The 16,860-nt window shown below is 36.8% G+C and overlaps 1 protein-coding gene across 5 annotated transcripts in view; it reads left to right on the forward strand.

Moving 5' to 3' along the window:
- Kbtbd3 (kelch repeat and BTB domain containing 3) overlaps positions 1–15,763 on the forward strand; it is a 20,019-nt gene extending 4,256 nt beyond the window's left edge. The window contains exons 2-4 of one of the 5 annotated variants that reach the window (XR_002819931.1): positions 7,110–7,354; positions 12,000–15,397; positions 15,656–15,763. Coding sequence is in view for 4 of the 5 variants with exons in the window: in XM_004626133.2 (XP_004626190.1) it covers positions 7,122–7,354; positions 12,000–13,602 (1,836 nt within the window). In the remaining variant the exon portion in view is untranslated. Of the gene's footprint in view, positions 1–7,109; positions 7,355–7,622; positions 7,686–8,066; positions 8,177–11,999 lie in introns of those variants that run through there. The other 4 variants (XM_023709445.1, XM_023709444.1, XM_023709443.1 and 1 more) reach the window with 4 other exon arrangements.
- Positions 15,764–16,860: the final 1,097 nt, after the last annotated feature.

The following is a 16,860-nucleotide window of genomic DNA, read 5'->3' on the forward strand; positions in this document are numbered from 1 at the left end:
ACAGAAATGCTATAGTTACAGTAGAAAATAACAAAGATTTACATGGGCATAATGTGTACATTCAGTTCCATGTCATTTTCTCATGTGCATAGTTTCCTGAGACCTTGACCACAATTGAGACACAGATATTACTGTAGGTCACTACAGGTGGCTCCCTCTACCACCCTCTTCTCTCCTTCCCCACCATCACCATCTTCGACCTCTGGCAACCTCTCATGTATTTTCCACATCTCTAATTTTGCTTCAAGAGTGATACAAGCATTATGCAGTATTTTAAGACTAGCTTTTCGATTATTATTTATTTATTTGTGTGTGTGTGTGTGTGGCCAGCTCAGCCCACCAGGGGGCGGGGCTGGCTGGCATGTGGTGCTGGGGGATTGAACCGCGGTCCATGTGTTTTGCTAAACTTGTTCTAAGTAGGTGCTTTAGACCACTGAGCCATCTCACCAGCCCGACTAGCTTTTCATTTACTGTAATACCCTTAAAGTCCTTATAAGTTGCTATGTGTATCAATATTTTGTTCATTTATAATGGTGAATAACATGGATGTACACAGATTTTTGTTTATTTACCTATTTGCAACACTTTGGTTGTTTCCATTTTTTTCTGTACAAATGAAGCTTTTATGGAACAGCATAATACAAGTTTTTGTGCCCATGTAAGTTTTTATTTCTCTGGGATAATTACCCACAAGTATAGTTGTTGGGTAATGTGCTAAGTGTATATATTAATTTATATCTGTATATTCTCTTCAAGGAAACATCTCAGGGCCGGGGAGAGGGCTCAGTGGAATAAGCACTTCCCTGACAAGCACAGGGGCCTGAGTTCAATCCCCAGTTCCGAAAAAAAAAAAAAAAAAAAAACTCTTCATGCCCTTAGTCTAATTTTTAATTGGATAGTTGAGTTTATTTCTAGTGAGTTTTGAGGGTTCATATGTTCTACTTTAACATATTTGATTTGCAGATATTTTTTCTTAGTTCATAGATTGTTTATCCTCTTAAAAGTCTTTTTTCAAAGGAAAACTCTTAATTTTGAAGATTTCTGGTCTATTAATGCATTTTTGTTTTGTAGCTTGTGCTTTTGATGTCATGTCTAAGAACTCATTGGTTAATCCTTAGTTACAAAAATTTTTGCCTGTATTTTCTTCTAAAAGTTAACGTTTTTATATTTTTCATTTAAACCTATGACTTATTTTGAGTTAAATTTTCTGTGAAGTATGATGTTTAGGTTCAGGTTCATTTTTCCTTTCTTGGTGGAGGTGGGAGAGTTATTGTTCATTTGCTTCATCACTTTTTTTAAGATTATTTTTCTTTATTGTGTGCCTTTCTCAAAAATGATTGTGTATGTAAGGAGGCTGTCTGTCACTTCTGTGACCTATGCCACTGGCCCATGTGTTTGTCTTTTCTTCAACATCCCACAGTTTTGGTTCTTATAAATAATAATTCTTGAAATTAAGCGGAATGGTTCTTGCCTAGTACTCTTTTTCAAATGCTAGTAGATATTCTAGTTTCCTTACCCTTCCATATAGATTTTATAATCTAAACCATATGTATAAGACATCTTGCTGGAATTTTGATAACAATTGTGTTAAATCTATATATCACTTAGGGGAAACTGACATCTTTTCCTCCCTGCGGTGCTGATTGAACCCAGAGCTGTTACACTGAGATACATCCCCAGACCCTTTTTTTTGCTTTGTTTTTTAAATTTTTTAAACTTTGGACAGGGTCTCACTGAGTTGCCCAGACTGGGCTCAAACTTAAATGTCCTTCTGGATCTGCCTCCCAGAGTGCTGGTATAACAGGCATGTGAAGAACCAGGATACCAGCTTTGAGGTCTTCACTATGACATCATGAGTTGTCTACCAGAGACCAGCCCTTTCCCTTTATTTCAATCTTCTTTCATTAGCATGTTGTACTTGTCAGTATATAAAGGCTGTGTGTGCTTTGTTATGTTTGTATCTGAGTGTTTCTTTCCCAAGCATTTTTAATGTTGGTTTTGGGTGTTTCTTATTAATATGTAAAAATGCAGTTAGGGTTTGTGTGTTGATCTTGTTTCTCCTGTGTATCTGATTACTTAATAACTTTGAGCATTTTTTATGAGAATCTCTTGAGATCTTCTCGGTAGACTTCTTAGCATCTGCACAAAGAGACAGTTTTTGTTTCTTCCTTGCCAGCTCAGCCTGCCCTGGGGTGGGGCTGGCGCAGCCTGTGGGGACGGGATCCCCGTGCTTGCCTACGCAGGCGTTCTAGTCTGCTGAGCTATCTTGCCCGCCCCTAGGAGTTCTTCTAATGAATAGGTATTTCATTTTTCTTAAGTGCTTTTTAAATGAATTGGTACAATCGTGTCGTTTTTCTCCTTTAGCAATGATGGCAAACATTGATTGATACTCAGCTGTTGCCTTTTATGAATTTTCTTGCTTTAGTGCGCTGGTTAGAATTTTCAGTACTATGTTAAGTCATAATACTGACTGTGGATGTCCTTGTTGTTTTTCTCATTTCACGGGGAAGGCATTTAATCTTTTGCCATTTAGTATGTTAGTCATCTAGGAGCTTTTTGTATATATCCCCTATGAAGTTTGCGAGGGGGGCTTTAACTTCTATTTCTTATTTGCTAGGACTTTTTCTGTTTTCTTTTTTTTTTTTTTTTTTTTTTTTGTTTAAATGTATTTGATTGTTACAGAGTCTCACTGCCCAGCTTGGACTCACAGTGATCCTCTTATTTTCAGCCTCCCCAGCACTGGGATTACAGGGGTGCACCACCACACCGGGACTCTGAAGCCAGCTCAGCCTGCCCTGGGGTGGGGCTGGTGCAGTGTGTGGGGACGGGATCCCCGTGCTTGCCTACGCAGGCGTTCTAGTCTGCTGAGCTATCTTGCCCGCCCCTAGGAGTTCTTCTAATGAATAGGCATTTCATTTTTCTTAAGTGCTTTTTAAGTGAATTGATACAGTCATGTAGTTTTTCTTGTTTAGCAATGATGGCAAACATTGACTGATACTCAGCTATTGAATTAGCTTTACATCCCTGGATCAACTTACTTGGTCATAATTTAGTTCCTTTTATGTTCTGATACATACTTTTTGCTAATATTTTTGCATTTATATTTGTAAGAGATATTATGGTCATGAGGGTGTGTGTGTGTGTGTGTGTTTTATATTGTCTTTGGAGTATCATAGTAATACTGATTTCATAAAATTAGTGAAAAGTGTTCCCTTTTTATATTCCAGAAGAACTTGTGTAGAACTGGTCTTTATTCTTCTTTAAACTTTAAATATATTTGACTTCCTTAGCAATTAGATGGATGTTCAAATTATATTTTTCTTATTGAGTTTTAGTATTGTACATACTTAGTGCTATAAATTTTACTTTCAGTACTATTTTAGCTGCATCCCAAATATTTTAATGTTTTATTTTCACTTCAATTTATTTTACAACTAATCATGAGGCTGGCCTCTGATCATTTAGCAGCATATTTAACTTTCAAATAGCTGTATGTTTTCATCAGTTTTATTATTGTTGTGACTAATTTAATTTGACTCCATTATGTTCAGAAAGTTTATGTGATTTCAATTGTTTTGATTCATTTGAAATTTGTTCTGTGGAACAGGATGTGCTCAATCTGGATATGTATTTTGTGAGCATCAAAAAGAAATACATGTCATGTTGGTAGGTAAAGACTGAAGCGTTGTTCAATTCTTCTATGTCTTTGATGATTTTTTTTTTGTTTAGTTGACTTAATTTTGAAGAGTGGAGTATTAAAGTTATCAGAAATATTAGTGAATTTTTGCTTTTCAGTTGTATCAGGTTTTGCTTCACATTTTAAAGCTTTGCTCTTGCTGCATGCGGGTCTTTTTGGTGGCTTACCACTATTTGCATCCATGAAAATTTTTCTTGCTGACATTCACTTTCTCTTAAATTAGTATTACATGCATGATTTTATTTAATTAAAAGAATATCTCTTCTATCCTTTTACTTGTAGCCTCTGTCTTGTAGTCTTATAGTGAGTTACTTATACAAAGCCTAAAGTTGGATCAGTTTTCAAAACCTACTTTGGTAATCTCTTTTAACTGATCTATGGAGATCACTTAGTGCACTTGTATGAGTATTTAAGCCTACCATTTGTCTTTTGTTTTGGGTTCATTCTTTTTGTTTTTATTTTGTTTTTGGTGCTACGAGGGATCGAACTCAGGACCTTGCCCTTGCCATGCAAACACTTATTCCATTGAGCTATTTCCCTGACGTCTTGTTCATTCTTTTTATTTCTGTTTTCTCTGTCTTTCTATGGGCTACTTAAACCTTTATTTAGAATTCCATTTTGGGTTCATTACAGTATCTAAGAGTATAACCTCTGCACACGTGTTTTGGTAGTTATTCCGCTTCCTCTGACACCAGCTTAGTACAGAGCTGGGACGGTGAGGATGGGGCCCTGTCCTTATAGTCTTTTATGAGTACGATTCCACATCCCTCGCTGCTGCTTTGCAGGGATGGTCGGTGTAAACCGAAAGATGATATTGTGCTGTTAGCTGAAGTCATTGTCTCCAACTTTTATGTCTTGCTAGTTTGCTTGTGTTTTTGGCCCTGTGGCTAATGAGAATAAGTTTCACTTGAGGCTTTTTGTATCGATGTCCACTGATGTTTCAGGGTTTCCAGCTTCTTCAGTTCTGGACTATATCAGCCTAAAAGAGCACTCAAAGAGCTCACGACTCTGTTGTGTCTCAGGTCCTGATTTCACTTGCCATTCAGCTTTCCCCTCTCAGCTCATTTTGTCATCCTATGATGGTGATGTGTGTGTGTGTCCGTGTATGTTGAAGTAGGGTTTTTAAAGTAGAAAAATAGAGAAAGCAGGAATTTCTTTATTTTTGTAGGAATTGTAGCTATAAGAATTAAATTAAGTACCTTATGAAACTCATAGGCTGGGAAAAGAACTAATTGTGATTGTGAGCTTTTCGTTGGAGGGCCACTAGGGGATTACTAACGCACACTTCCCAGTGTGGCGTCTTGACCTTAGGGCCTGCACTGGCCCCAGGCCCCTTTCTCTCTCACACTGTTCCCCCTGATCTCTACTGGATGCGTAGCTTGGGCTACTTTTCTGCGTCGTGCCTTGCCACCATGGTGGTTCTACCTAAGAGCATCCTGACCACAGACTAAGGCTTCTGAAATGTAAGCCAACATAATCTTCTCCTCCCTTCATTCCTGTGTATCAGATATTTTGTCCCATCAACCAAAAAGCTGATTTCTTGGGCCAGGGAGATGGCTCAGTGGAATAAGTGCTTCCTTAGCAAGTGCAACAGCCTGAGTTCAATCCCCGGTTCCAAAAAGAAAGCTGATTTCTGGACCTGGCGTGCCTTACTGGCTCAGAAAGTGTGAACTGTTGTTGTCATTTGTGTCGTTGGTATCCAGGATGATCTTAAACTGTTGCAGTATCTTTTGAGTGGTGCATTTGAGGGGTCTTATGGATGCTTCTACGCTTGCACTTCATGGTAAAATTGAGGGTTAGAATGATATCAGAAGGAACACAGGTGTTGAGTTAAACCAAATTGTTTCCACAAATTTTGTGTTCTTGGGTCTGTTGTGTAACCTGAAGCTCAATTTGCAGTTTTGCAAAAGCTTTATTAATATCAGTCCTGAGTGATCACTCTGAGAACTGAATGAAATAACTGTAAAAATGACTTACTGTAAGTTTGGTATCTTCCCCCTATTTACACCATTAAACAGCTATAAAAGTTCAGAATTTATGTGCCTATCAATGTTTACCCATTTTCAGAATGAAAGTTTTACATATTTTACTACTCTCCAGTGAATTGGCTTAAAGGTCCCAAAATATTCTTTCTGATATGAAAACAGATGCTGAATTTAGATTGTTCACTGTCAAAATTTCTCTCCATACCTGTCTTTACTGTCCACGTGTTGTCATGCTCAAGTTTTCAATAAAGTATAACAAAATTTCCTAAGATATATGTGCTCTCCCAGCCCCTACCTTAAAAGAATAATTTATATAAACTATGCCTACTATTTTCTCTTAAATCCACTGAAGTACTTTCTGCCCACCTCTCTCTTGAATCATCCCTGATTCTCATCTGTTGTCACCTTACCTGACCTTTCAATGAACTATGAATGAAGAAACCATGTTGAACATCTAACTCAGCCCTTGATGTGACTCCCTTAGCGATCTGCCTGCGTGTGTCTGTCTGGAAGCCCCAAGCAAAACGTGTGAGCTAAGCCCACAGAACCAGAAAGTTAGTAAACTGTCTACATCACTACGCTTGGGGATGACTTCAAAGCAGCAGATAGCTGGAAGACACATGCACTGGAGAACCTGTGTTCTGATTTCTTGGACTCCCCTAGTTCCCAGTCTCCTTTTCCTGTATTTTCTAGTTCCTTACATTTGGTGATAAAACTTTTTTCATTTAGCTACAACTTTGCAATTTGGGAAATTTATGATTATCTAGCCTTTAGTTATCTTGGATTCCTGATGTTTAAAAAAAGCCTTTTTAAAAATGAAGTTTATGCTGTTTTCCTTCCTGCTTTCAGATAGGTCAATTTGGACCAATGTTTGCATTTATTTCCTAAGTAAAGGTCATAACTAGTCAGCATAGTCAGATATTGATGTTTATTGATCAAATTTTCTTATGAAAGTTTTAAGTTTGAAAACATGTGGTCCGTGCTCCAGCATCAATAGTTCAATTTGCTGCTCGAAGAAAATGATTGACAGAGAGAAAAAAAAAAAGATGTGCTGGGTTTATAAAGTAGCTACTCAAGAAATAATGTTTATTATAATGCTCATTGAAACAACAATGCTAATGGGTCATGCAACAAGAATTGACAAGCTATGTATTTATAAAATTAGTAGCTTATGCTATTTAATGCAACTATATAGCTATGAATGGTAGGTATTAATAATATACTGTTTAATTCCAATGAACTCAACATTTCTGAAAATTCAAAGGGGATATATTACTAATGCCAAGAAGATAACTAAGTACGGTCCTACTCACCAGAGTATGACAGCTATCAGTGAGCAGTTTTACGTGACTGACAGAAAGAGGGCAAATTTGTTGTCTGAAATTTTCTTTAGGTCTCTACTACATCAGTGATTTTTTTCATTCTAGTTCTAAGAACAAATGGAATTTGCTATGGATAATTCATACGATTTCAACGAACGAAGCTCTTGTAATGGAATTTCATCAGAGAAGAAAAGCAACTTCCTCGTGTCCGAAGATCACGGACAGAAAATCTTAAGTGTGCTGCAGAATTTTAGAGAACAAAATGTCTTTTATGATTTCAAAATAATCATAAAAGATGAAATAATCCCATGTCATCGTTGTGTGGTGGCAGCTTGCAGTGATTTTTTCAGGTACTTTACCTTGTCTGTGCCTCAGATTTTATGCTATGGATAATTGACATATTTTATATAACTACATTCAAGTTTTTTTCATAAGAGCATGCAATAGTAATTTTTATTTTATTTTATTTTATTTTATTTATTGGTAGGGAGCTCGAACTCAGGAACTTGCACTTGCCAGGCAGGCAATTATGCGGCTAAGCTATCTCCCTGGCCCAATAATAACTTTCAGTTCTTAAAGAAAAAGTAATTGGAACTGAATTAACTTATGTTTTTCAAGTCAGAGAACTGAACACTACCAATTTTGAAAGTGTGGGTCTACCCAAGCCAGCATTTCCCCAAAGTATATGCATCATTTGCCCCAGCAAATGTTCTAAGGAGTAGAAGAAAACTTCCTTTTACCTGGGGGCAGATTTTGGAGATTCCCCACATTATAACATGTTGCAAAGTAAGTGAAGAGTTAAACAAAACTGAAAGCAGAATTCAGAGAAAGTGAATCTGAAAGAAAAATAAAGTGAAGTATTGGATCCGTGTATTATCCAAAGAAGGGACTCTTTAGTCAAAAGACTTCAAATTTTCTCCTCTCCTCAGCAGATACTCCTATAATAGGGAAAACTTCTTAGCTAAAAAAGATTCCCTAAAATACCCAATTCCCCTGATGGTAAGCAAAATATAAATTGTTCTAAACGTACTTTGTCCACTTACCCGTGTGGTCACTCAACAGGAAATGTCCTAGTCATGGCTCTGTGAGAATTCCCTATGATGAGGGCAGGGTTCTAATTCTGCAAGATGAAGGTCGACACATGCCCTGAGCCCTCTGGTAATTGTTTCCAGGTAATTCTGACCTGCTGCGGGGCCTCTTGATCAGTAGACAGGCAAGTCTGTCTTGGTGATACCCTGGTCTTCAGCCCTCCCGGTCGTCGTGCGATAAACCTCAGTTCTTCTTAAAGAATATAGCATAATACTTTATAATAAATTTATAATATTTATAATATTTTATAAATTTTATAATATTTATAATAAATTCTGTATACTATCAGAATTTCACTAAACAAAATCATAGGTAGTGAAAAAAATGATAAAAAGGAGAAGAAAAGAATTAAACATTAACTGCTCATTTCTGTAGAATAACAGAAATCAGCAGTGTAATTGTCCAAGCTATCCTGTATGTATATATAACTTCATCATTTTCCTGCCTTTTCCTTCTTTCTTTTCTCCTTTCCCCCATCCCAGTGGTTCTTTCCCTTTTAACAGATTCTTTCTCTTTCGCAGTCTCTATTGTACCTTTCAAATTTCATTTACTCTTTCAGGTTCTTACACTAGTGAGATAATACAATGTTTGCATGTGCAAGTGTGACTTATTTCACTTACCAGTGTGGTCTCTGCTTGCATCCATTTACCTATAAAAGCCTTGAGTTTACCTCCTTTTGTAGCTGTGAAAGAAAATCCACAAATTGGAAAAAAAATTACAGCTGACTGTCCCTTAGACCAAGAACTTCCATCTTGTTTTGCATTCTCTTCAGTTTTGGAGGCAAAGTATGTGGGGTTTAAACCGCTATAATGAACTTAGTAAAAACAGTATGACAATATTATAAACAAGATGTAACTTATACCATTTTAATCCTTATTTGAACTATTTTTCAATGACCATCTAAGTAGATCTTACCTATAGTGTCTTCAGTGTATGTCCTATAAGCGGGATTTAATTCAGAATTTGATATTACTGCTACTTGTTGAACATCTGTTTCTGTAGAGTTTTTTTTGCATTGAATAAGGGAGCAGTGACTTGGAGCTGCCCAGTTTACTGAGGACAGGGTGGTTACAGCAGTTTTGAGCTAGCTGTCTGCCTAACTAACCTAAAGTATTCATCTGTTCTTTGTATTTCTTCTCTCAAGGAATTGAAGTTATTCTTTAAATCTCAGTGTGGCCCTAAACGTTCTTATACTGCACTGCGTTACTCTTAGTAACCAGTGTCTTCCCCCCACTCATCTGATAGAAATATGACCTAACTGGTAGGGTTGTGTTATAAATTATGATTAGCACAGTGCCCATTGCTCTCAGGTAATGTTAGCTGAGATGGTTATTATTACTCCAAACTAGCCAAAAGTGGAAAGAATCTGGTGTGAACATATAGCTTGATTGCTTTGTAATGTTCTCATTCTAATTAAATATATGTGTTTCAACTTGCAGTCTTCTACTCTACTAGTTGAAATTATTTTTTTAATTAAATGTTTTTGTTCATAGTATCTTGATAAGTTTATGCCTAGTTTTATATGGTTCTGTTTTTCATTTTTAAGATTACTACTAAAACAGAACAATAAGGATGAAGGAGAAAAAATCACAAGTTCAAGCCCACCTTGGGAAACTTAGCAATTTAGCAAGACCCCTGCCTTCAAATTAAAAAAAATAAATAAAAAATAAAGCAGGCAGGGTGGAGGTAGCTGGGAATATAGCTCAGAGTTCAGTTCCCCCATACTACAAAGAAAGAAAAAGGACAATATAGTTTTTATATTTTCTACTTTTTAAAAATTAAAAAACATATCTTTTAAATGTTATTAAATGAGTGCAAACTTCACATAAAATGTGTACAGATAAATTATTCACACTTTTGAAAAGTTACTAATTAGATCCTTTTTTTTTTTTTTTTTTTTTTGTATTTTAGGACACGATAAACAGGGTATAGAGGGTCTCACTGCATAGATCCGTCTTGCGATCCTCCTGTTTACAGCCTCTCAAATTCTGGGATTACAGGCGTGCTTCACCACGCCCAGTCTCAGTTGCTGTCTCAGAGTGCCCCGGGGGCGGGCCGGCAGGGCAGGCCCAGGGATCAAACTGCTGGCCCCTGAGTCTGCCTAAGCAGGCGCTTTAATTCACTGAGCTATTTGGCAGGCCCAGGATCATAATATTTGCATTATGATCAAATGCACTCGCTGGCACATTAGGAGGAAAATATAAGTCAGAAAAGTACACAACGAATGATAGATTTACACTGTTTTTGGATGATGAAAGTTATAATTAAGATGTAAAGTCATTGGGGATAAGCTTTCAGGAATCCCCCACGTTGTATAGTAAGCACTTTATAACAACATGATAAATTGCAGATAAATGTTAGCTGAATACTTGGAAGATGAGTATTACAAAACACAGAAATAGGATCTTGTGTGTGTGTTGACAGAAAATGTAGAAGTTGATAGTAAATTAAAATATACAATGGGAAGCAGAAAAAAATTTGCTTTCTTCAAGTAATAATATTTTAATAGCTAATACTTTGCATTGCTTAACTCAAGTTACGTTTTTCTGTTTCCCAGTGAGGTAGGGTTAATTCTGTATCCCCACTTCCAGATGAGTCCTTTGAAGTGATCGTGTCCCCTCCCCAGGGCGAGCCAGCTCAGAAGTGGGGGCAGCAGATGCCTAGGGGGCTGGCTGTGCCAGTCATGCTCTCAGTGTTCCCCAAAGAGGACCCTAAAATATATAATGTTTTAAGAAACTAATACAATTATCTTCACAAGTTAGCATTTCTAAGTTGATGAACATTATTGAAAACTTGTACATGATATGTAACATTTAGATATTTTGTCACCATATTTATTTGACTTTGTATTGAGACTATTAAACAGCCTCATGGGGTGGCTCTCTATAAGCCTTATTTTTCCTAAGGGTAGTCCTTATTTGGGAAGGTCCTCTTAGTTTTCAGTCGGATGCTCCACTTCATCAGTAGTCTTAGTTCCCTTCTGGAGCAGACTCAACTAGGTAACTTGGCTTTTCCCTGTGATAGGCGGGCACCAGGGACGCCTCTGCCAGCAGGATTTTCAGCAGCATCAAAGCAAATGTAAATCATTGTTCAACCAGAACAAGTGGTTTTGGTTGCATTCCCTGCCCGTACATCTCCAAATTATTATATTCTTACCTACAATAAGCCAAAGAAATTCTCAACGTCTTAGATTCTATCAACTTTGCTATGTGAATAAAAATAGATTTTAACAATGAGGAACTTTCAGGCATCTCCAATTATTCAAATTCTGGCACTCCATACATCAGGGGCTATTAACACAAAAACTGGTTTGGTACACTGGCATTGTTTATGGTTAGTTGTATGAGATTGCATTCTCGTCTCCTTAAAAATGACATATAAAATGTGTCTTTTGTTTAAGATCTGTGTCTTTTTTAGTAACTTTCTCCACACACATACCCTGGCATCTCACAAAGCCCCGTTGTTCATATTGTATTACTGCCAAATTGAAAGTTAATTTGAAAAAAATTTAAAATCCTAAGCTCTAAGAAATTATATTTTAAGTGAGCTTAGTGATTATGGACAAAGTTGATACTAATTAACCCATAAGGAAATGCTGTAATTTAAAAAACTTTGCCAATTTTATGAATAATATGTAAAAAATCAGTCTTTTATAATTGTTTTTGGGTTAGATACTGTCTCTGCTATACTATATATATTCTTAATATTGGAGCTATATGACTGGGCTGATAAACAATGTGCATAATTATTTCATATATTAAAATTTCTTAGACTGCTATTAAAATATAATTTATAACTGTTTTAAATCCATTTTAGAGTAAAGGAAACCAATATAAAGGTGATATTGAATATAGCCATGTAATAAAACATTCCTGTTTATTCTTGTTGTGTTCTTTATTTTTTCAGGGCTATGTTTGAAGTGAACATGAAAGAAAGAGATGATGGAAGTGTTACCATTACTAATTTGTCTTCCAAAGCAGTAAAAGCTTTTCTTGATTATGCCTATACTGGAAAGACCAAAATAACAGATGATAATGTGGAAATGTTCTTCCAGTTGTCCTCATTTCTCCAAGTTTCCTTCCTATCCAAAGCCTGCAGTGATTTTTTAATAAAAAGCATCAGTCTCGTCAACTGTTTACATTGGCTATCTCTTTCAGACAGCTACGGCTGCGCCCGTTTGTTTGAGCACGCGCTCTACTTCGTACAGCGTCACTTTTCTTTATTATTTAAGTCTAGTGATTTCTTAGAGATCAATTTTGGGGTATTACAGAAATGTCTGGAATCAGATGAACTGAATGTTCCTGCAGAAGAGACGGTGCTGAAGGTCGTCTTTAGCTGGACTAAACATAACTTAGAATCAAGGCAGAAGTATTTGCCGCGTCTGCTTACAAAAGTAAGGCTGCATCAGTTATCGGAAGAGACGCTTCAAGCCTGTCTGCTGAATGAAGAGTGTTTACTTAAAAGCACAAATTGTTTTGACATAATCATGGATGCAATGAAGTGTGTTCAGGGTTCTAGTGGGCTTTTCCCGGACGCTCGTCCATCCACAACTGAAAAATACATATTCATCCACAAAACCGAGGAAAATGGAGAAAACCAGTATACGTTTTGCTATAATATTAAAACTGATTCATGGAAAATACTGCCACAGTTACAGCTGATTGATTTGCCAGGGTCTAGTTTGTCTACTTACGGAGAAAAGATATTCCTGACAGGCGGTTGCAAAGGGAAGTGTGGTAGAAAGGTTCGGCTTCACATTGCTGAGACGTACCATGACGCCACTGATCAAACCTGGTGCTACTGTCCAGTCAAAAATGACTTCTTCTTGGTATCCACTATGAAAACACCAAGAACAATGCATACATCAGTTATGGCTCTCAATAAATTGTTTGTCATAGGTGGAAAGACTAGAGGATCTCAGGACATTAAAAGTCTCTTAGATGTTGAATCTTATAACCCTCTTTCCAAAGAATGGGTATCGGTTAGCCCTCTACCTAGGGGCATATATTATCCGGAAGCAAGTGCATGCCAAAGTGTAATTTATGTCCTTGGGTCAGAAGTGGAGATTACAGACGCCTTTAACCCATCTCTTGATTGCTTCTTTAAATATAATGCTATAACCGATCAGTGGTCTGAACTAGTGGCAGAGTTTGGGCAGTTTTTTCATGCCACACTAATTAAAGCTGTCCCTGTAAACTGTACGCTGTATATATGTGACCTTTCTACTTATAAGGTATATAGTTTTTGTCCAGATACTTGTGTTTGGAAGGGGGAAGGATCTTTTGAATGCGCAGGCTTTAATGCAGGTGCGATTGGAATTGAGGATAAGATTTACATCTTAGGGGGTGACTATGCGCCTGATGAAATCACAGATGAAGTGCAGGTCTACCACAGCAGCAGGTCAGAGTGGGAGGAAGTGTCTCCCATGCCCAGAGCCTTAACTGAATTTTACTGCCAGGTTATCCAGTTCAATAAGTACAGGGACCCATGGTTTTCTAATCATTTCTAAAAGTAGTATATGCTTGGAGATTCTAGAACTACTTAAGTCCCTGTAACCTGCAATAAATGTGTTTACCATGAAGATTGATAAAAAGGTCTTTCTAGCTTAACTAAATAAAATGTTCCTGCTGTTACAGAATTACTATGTATGTATGCTGTGGATAATAGTTCCCAGAAACTTAAAATATAAAATACATTTTACCTAAATTTATATTGAACATAATCTTGGAAAATTCAGAATACTTAGTATTTTGTCTATGTTAAAAGTCCTTTATGAAAAACAAAAAAAAATCGAAGTTCACAGTTTTGGACTATATACAGGGACATCTCCAAGGCACTAAAAATGAATTATACTGTATTATGTGACATGAAAGAAGGTATTGATCTTACCTTGACACTAAAGTTGTAAAAATTATTGAATCCCCAACCTTTGAATCATTGGTCAGCTTCTTTTAAATTCTTAGCATTTATCTTTTACCATTGTTTTGGTCAGAATTTTTGAAAAATGGAGTCTGTTTCTCCACTTGTCTAAATAATGCACTGAACAGTTTATCTTTTTTTATGCTTTAACTCTTCCCTGAGAGTGTACCGTACAGTATTACACCATTGGTAGTTAAATCTTCAAAAATTGCTTGTGCTATTAGCTTTCAATGTCACTTGGTGTCACTGTTCAGTAATACCATATCCTTATTTTTTGGTCTTTTTAGTAAATTAACATTGTCCACGTACTTTGTAGCTTTAAATTACACCTCTCTGAGTTTCTTTCAACGTATAGCCTATTGAATAATAGTCTTGGATTTGGAGATGGAGTTTTAAAATACTTTTCCTGCGTCAGTGCCAGGTTCCAGTAAAATTGACGGTCTAGACATTCGGGTCACATAAATGGTCATTTCCTAAGCTTTACCGAATCTGAGCTACAATATGAAATTTCCAGATTTAATTTGTATCATGTCACTTTTCTTTGATAGTATATGCCAACTGTAAGGCACTCTGTGGCTTTACTACTTCAGTAAATTATTCATAGTGAATTATTTTCTAAATTTAAGGTGTGACCTGTCTTTTGGTATCGGTAGTGTGCACAACCTACATCCGCTGAGATGTTTGGTCATCACCCCCTATGATGAAGAGAAGCAGCCATCCTTGTTTTCACCCAAATCTGCCTCACAAAAGGCTGTGTTTCTTTAAACAGTTTGAAAGATGCATTTTTGGGGTTTTAAGATCCCTAATTTAGATCTCAGGTAATGTGTAGATTATACTTCTCTGGAGCCAAAGGTAGTTTACTGAACTGTACAGTAAATGTTAAATGGAAATATACCTAAATGAAGGTCTTTTTATTTTGCCATGTAAATTTTTGCAAACATAAGTTTAAATATATTTTTCAAAATTGAAAAGATACTAATGTTTTTTGTAGCTCCAAAATCAGGGACTATCTCGAATTAGATGACAGCTACATAAAGAGTACTCTATCAAATTAGTGGCCTTCCCACATAAGCACATGTTTAGTGGACTGCCATTTATGTGTGTTTAAGAAGAGAAAAAAAAAATTGGAGGTTTCTCTGTGTGTATGTGTGCCTTTCGGAACAAGCTGAGAAAGACTTTGGACAGTGAATGACCTTTCTGTGGATTAACTGAACTGTTAGTGTAAGCATCTGGGAATAGGGTCTGCTTAAAATAAATGATATGATCATTGACTAGCAATTGTTCCTTTCTTCCAGAAAGAAGAAACTAAAGCAAAATCGAATCCTTTGCTGATATTGTTTCATTATCATGCCATCTTGATTTCCACCATTGGCCATTGACTTATGGTAATGTTTCTAGAAATATCTTTGTCAAGACCTTGATGTCTCCATCTGCATTTGATTTTCTACCTTTTCTAATGCAGTAAACACCCAACTTAGTGAACAAGTTCCATTCCAAGAGAACGCTAATAAGCTGGATTCATTCTTAAGTCCAACACAATGAGTCTTGCACACCTTTGATAGGAGTATAAATGCATATTGCTGTGTGCTTCCCAGTAGTTCCCTCCACACGCTCACTGCTGTTCCTCCTGTTTCCGGACTCAGGATGACTGAGCATCCTGGTGGGCCCCTGTTTTACTCTGCAGTGAGCACACAGCAACCAGCTGTGACAGTGACTGGCAGACAGGTGAGCTACTTCCGAGATCCGTTCGCATGTATGAATGTTTATAATCCAAGGTCCATTAGTATCTGTGAAAGTTTGCAACTCTAAAGTTTCTAAGTCGGGATCTTCCTGCACAGACTCTGCAGTAGTTGTTAAATCTGCTGTGGGTTACCTTTTAATGATTTTTATCTTTTTAATCATTGCCATTCCTTTGTATCTGTACCTTTGTGTTCTCCAGCTATCCCAGTGATATTCTGTCTCAACTCCGAACTCTTCGGTTTTTTTTTTTTTTTTTTTCTCTTGTTACCTTAGCTGTTGGTATCAGGCCAGGCTCCACTAACTGATCTTTCTACTTGTATATCTCCTTGTAGAACTTTTATTTGGAAAATAGTTCTGACTTCAGAATCTTCTAGAAACCAAACCACACAAGGCCAGTGCCTCCACTGGTCATAACCTGTGCTTTTGTCTATCATGGTGGCTTCACTAAGAGCAACATCACCCTGGCCTCACTCTTCCTTCACTTCTACCGCACAAGTAATGGTTCCTCATCTCTTCTCAGACATCCAAAGGAGCTATTTTTCCTGTCCCTAAGTTTAGGTAAAAGAAAATAACATCCTTTTATGGTTTCTTCCCTTTGACTCTTGTTTAGACTCTGTTTCCTTTTCATCATATTCTTCAGTATGGAGACAGTATAGGAGATAAGACAGTTGTGTTCATCATATGGATTGCTGTTGATTGCATGGAAGTTTTCTATTTAGTGTTTCTAACTCCATTCGTGTTTGGCTTGCTATACTAAATCACATTATGCTTTTAAAAATGTTTGAACACTGTAATAGCTTTTAAAATTGAAAGTAGGTATATGGGATAGATATAAAGATATTAAACTTCACATATGAGATCAATGAGGTCATATGACATTAATAGCTATTCCTAGAGAAATCTTCAAACTTGGGTTAAAATGTGGTGCACTTCCTGTTCCTTTTATGGCGCTGGGGATGAAGTAATGTGAAGGTTATTTGCATAATCAAAATTAACTAGATTCTCTGATACTTAATGACGGTGAAGGAAAGGAGAGAGGTCTTTATCACAGCAGTGCAGTTACCAGGGGCAGCTGGTAATCTTACACTGCAGCATGGTTCCATTTTGC

The sequence above is a fragment of the Octodon degus genome, unplaced genomic scaffold (assembly GCF_000260255.1).
Source record: "Octodon degus isolate 3935 unplaced genomic scaffold, OctDeg1.0 scaffold00012, whole genome shotgun sequence".
In the NCBI taxonomy this organism is placed as follows: domain Eukaryota; kingdom Metazoa; phylum Chordata; class Mammalia; order Rodentia; family Octodontidae; genus Octodon; species Octodon degus.